Source organism: Acanthisitta chloris, unplaced genomic scaffold (assembly GCF_000695815.1).
Source record: "Acanthisitta chloris isolate BGI_N310 unplaced genomic scaffold, ASM69581v1 scaffold13863, whole genome shotgun sequence".
NCBI classification, from domain to species: Eukaryota; Metazoa; Chordata; class Aves; order Passeriformes; family Acanthisittidae; genus Acanthisitta; species Acanthisitta chloris.
In genome coordinates this window covers 1-4,253 of record NW_008666666.1, presented here as the reverse complement: position 1 = coordinate 4,253, position 4,253 = coordinate 1, and the positions used below count along the sequence as shown (strand labels likewise).

Here is a 4,253-nt window from a genome sequence, read left to right as displayed (position 1 = left end):
AGTAATTTTCTATAGTAAGATCAATTAACCTTTTGGCCTCACTGATTAGCTTTTCTTGGGAAAGATTAAGCTGCCCATAGATCTCCTGAAGTTTTTCTTTGACTTGCTTGCTATGTTCATTGATTTTCCTCTTAGCAGCTGCAGACCAATATCGGATTTTGTCCTGAGCAGCAGATGAGAGTTCCATGATCTTCTGTTTTCCTTTTCCTTCAACATCAGTTATAAGGTCATAATATTCCTGGCTGAAGTCTTCCACCAATTCTCTTACTTGGTCTGTCAGGCTTGTAACAGAGTCAGCAAGATCTCCAACGAACTTGTTGTGCCAATCCACCAGCAAATCTATTACATTCTTCAGCCATCCAAGTACCTTGTCTTCCACCTCATAGTATTTCACTGACCATCCAAGTGTAGTTGGATCAAAATATTCTTCCCTCAATGACTTTACATAGAGGAGCAACTGGTGCAGCTTTTCTGAAAGATCCTGGAAAGTCTTCTGGCTAAAATCTTTGAACTGAGAAATATGTTTTTTAACATCTTCTGCCAAGGATCTCAGTTTATGTGCATAGTCTGAAGCCACTGCATCTTTGTACAGCTGTTGTGTTTGGACCTTGATGTCTTCAAAATTTTTGGATTGCAAGCTTCTAACCATTTCTTCTACCTTCTGAAAAACTTGTTGCACTACTTGTTTCAGTTGCTTCAGCCTTTCTGCAAAGTCAGCTTCCTGCAGAGTAGCAAATGTCTGCCTGATTTTGTCCTGCAAATCCTTCAGCATTACTTTAATTTGATCAAGGACATTATGACCTCTAAGAATTGTTTCAGAAGCAGGAAGCCTGACTTCCAGCTCATTGATAGCTGCAATCAAGGCATCAAAGTATTCCTGAAGTTTTGAAAGGCATAAATCAGCATTTTTTGCTACCTTATCTGTAGTCATGAGGTATATTTCTTCACCACTGTACTTTTCAGATAGCCCAGGGACCTGGAATTTTGTGGTTTTCAGGAATTCGATGGCTGAGTCAATTAGGTGTTTTATTTTCTGGTGATACTCTTCTATTATGTCAATTGTAACATCCAAAAGTTTTGCTTTTATTCTTTCATAGTCGAACTGTTCAGCTTGATCTGCTGCTCTTCGATACAGCTGTTTAGCTTTGACCTTCAACTCCTGGTATTTGCCAGAGGCCTCATTGGCAGCTGTGCGAAGCTGAGCATCTATTTCATCTATTTGTTTGAGAGCAAATGTGTATGCTTTGTCAGCATTATTCTGCATTATATTCTTTATCTTTAAGGTGGCAGCACTAATTTCCAGTCCCATATGCTCCTTATGAATCCGATTAACATACCTATAGACTGCATTTGTCATTTTGGGCACTTTTTCTTTCAGACCTAACAGCAAGTCTTTGGCAGCATCCTCTTTCCAGTTAAATTGCATTTGAATCCGGTCAGGGTTCTTGAAGGATATCTCAATTTTTAATATGTCAATGTCCTTCTGAGGAGCAGACTGAAAATACAAAAGAAGATAAGAAAAAGGTAGCTTGTATATGCAACAAATCCAATATTATTTGTGAGCGTATTTCAACATTCTCATTGTTGCACCTTTAATTTTATCATACGTTAAGACAAGCACTCTCCAAATTTTTGTCCACTGTCTGTTTGCTCTCATCTTGAAAGGTTATTTTGAACGAAATTATATCAATCTCCTTTGAGCTTCTTCAAAAAGCAGGACCAGAACATAACTTAGTCTGGTCTTTTTTAAACTTGGACTACAAATAAAATTTTTCCTTCCTTTGTATGAAATGCCTATCATGTCTCATAAAGCATGTGAATTACTTGGGAAAATAAGCCTTCTACTAATTGCTGAAATAATTTAAAGTGAATTCACAAGGCTTTTTTAATATGAAAATATTAGGGGATTAAATTTTGCAATAATTTAAATAAATGAAACAATTTAAAGACTTAGTGTAATTAATAAATCCTCAAATGAGAATCTTTTAATGTATACATTTTTTTTCCCAGTAGTAAAGACTGAATTAATTATGTGTTCCTTGTGATCCCTAAATTAGTATACCATTTTGGATGGTGAGATTTTAATTCAGAAATTTCTGTATTATGCCAATAATAAGAGATTTTTAATTCTCATAATGTATTGTAATGTATTGATGGATTTTTATAATTTACAGACAGTCTGACCTTTTCCAGTGGCCTGATTCCAATAATGGACACGTCCACAGGAGTTCTATGTAGCCTAATGGCTATATATTAAACCTGATGGGTTTAATATATAAGCCACCTTAAGGGTGGCTTATCTAAAACTGGCTTTGTAATTTCTTCACTTTTGGTGAAGAAATTGACCACAGGAGAGGGAAGAAATAACTGTGTGGAGGAGCTGAAACAATCTCTTCACACAGATGTTACTTCTAGTACTAAAAAGGTAAATGTAAGAAATATAAACTTTGCTTACTGATAATACGCTTTTTCTTTGGTGGCTAATTTATATCTCAACATAAACACACATAAAATTTAAAAAGAAACTTTCTTTCTGACCACATCAAACCTTTTTGTGTTTTACTGCTCAAATCAAACTTACCCGAGTCCGGTAGTAAACTTTGGCAATGAGAATATCAGTATCCACTTCAATGACATAGCCCAGGGAACCAGCTGAGGGTGAGGATACTGAGCCAGATAAACTCCTGTCAGTCTCTTGATAATGCACATGAACATCTGTGAAAGTTGGGCTGATGATGTCTAATGACGCAGTGTGGTCCAGGACTCTACAACCACAGTAAATACACAGCTATGAATGAATGCACAAAGTACAAGCCCAATGCAGAGTCTAAATATAATACCATCTATTATTATATACATATATGTATGCAAATGATGCCTGTGTCATGAAAAGAAAACATAAGGTGTTACTACACATTTCTTAGAATTTAGTTTGACACATTCAAAACTTCATGTCATTCCAATTTTCCTATTCTAGATAAAACTATATTGAGCTCTGCTGAGAATTGTCATTAAATTAGGTCAGCAAAACAAAACCTGTAGCTTCCTATAGCTTTCTACAAGCTGACTGCAATATTTTTCAACAACACAAGTACAGCAACTATTGCTCATCTGCGTTTGTACTTGCCTTCACAGATTCTGTCCCTTGGATATTATCAACACAACACTTGGGGATTAAACCAGGAAGTTAGAAGGACAACTCTGTAATCCCTAGTACTGATATTTGTGAGTAAAAATTACCCTATAATTGCTTGTGGTGACAGAGAGATCCACGGAAAAAACATAACTATGTTGTTGGTCAGATCTAGAACTACTCTGATTATAAAATACTGTGTTTATATCTCAGCAGTTTTCTGAAATGGGGCTGCTGAGAAAATCTACTCTAGAATCACTGAGAGGGAACAGCTTTCCAGCTATTTCAAGAGGGAAAAAGGCACAGTCAGTAATGACAGGTTCTTATTGATTACAGCAAAGAATTCTGGGGCATTAGAGATCAAAGCAACTACGTATCATTGGCAATTTTGTCTACTATAAGTTATATTATTAGAGTAAACCTTTACCTGATTCCTGACATAGTAAGATCTTCCTTGTAGTTGGCGCTCATGTCACGGTGTGAAAAGCTGCCAGTTGTCTTCACAACAAACATGCCTTCTTCATATTTGTAGTTTGAAACAACTGTGAAAAAGATTTCAAATATGTGTACTACCAGAATGTATCAGCAAACGGTGTAAAATACATATCCGATTGTATGTTAGACAGTCTGTTGTAGGGTGTTTCACTGGTATGTAAAATTATGCTTCAAGAAACTGAATGCTTATAATGCCCCAAATAAAAAAGATATGAAAATATTTGTTCAGCTTGTGTATTTTAGAATTCAAATTTCCTCTCAACATGGATACAACAGTTTGCATTAATGCAGATCATAAATGGGGATTCCAATTTCTTCAGAGTTAGGGTTGTATTCTGATGTATATTTTTAGCATTATTATGAAGTCTAGAACTCAATGCTATATGGGACTCCAGAGTTTTCTGGCTTGAAAAAAAGATCTTAAAGCAAATCTCTTTAGCTCCTAAGGAAAAAGATAGGTATTCCTTTATCTAAACTGAAACAGATAAAAAGTCAGTCTGCCTTCTCTCCTTTACATGTATTATCATAAATAATCGGGGAATGTTATGTGGTTCATAGTTTAAAGTAAGAAACTATAGAAAAGAATATTTGCCACTTTCTCATAGTATGTAATTTTACATTTATA

General features: G+C 35.5%; 1 protein-coding gene across 1 annotated transcript in view; it reads right to left on the bottom strand.

The window, feature by feature from the left end:
- Window positions 1–3,675, bottom strand: part of LOC103799877 (apolipoprotein B-like) — a gene marked incomplete at its 5' end in the record, with an annotated part of 4,343 nt that extends 668 nt beyond the window's left edge. The window contains 3 exons of the mRNA XM_009072230.1: window positions 1–1,495; window positions 2,582–2,765; window positions 3,561–3,675. The exon at window positions 1–1,495 is cut by the window's left edge and continues 668 nt beyond it. Of these exons, the coding sequence (XP_009070478.1) occupies window positions 1–1,495; window positions 2,582–2,765; window positions 3,561–3,675 (1,794 nt within the window). The remainder of the gene's footprint in view (window positions 1,496–2,581; window positions 2,766–3,560) is intronic.
- Between the last annotated feature and the right edge of the window lie 578 nt (window positions 3,676–4,253).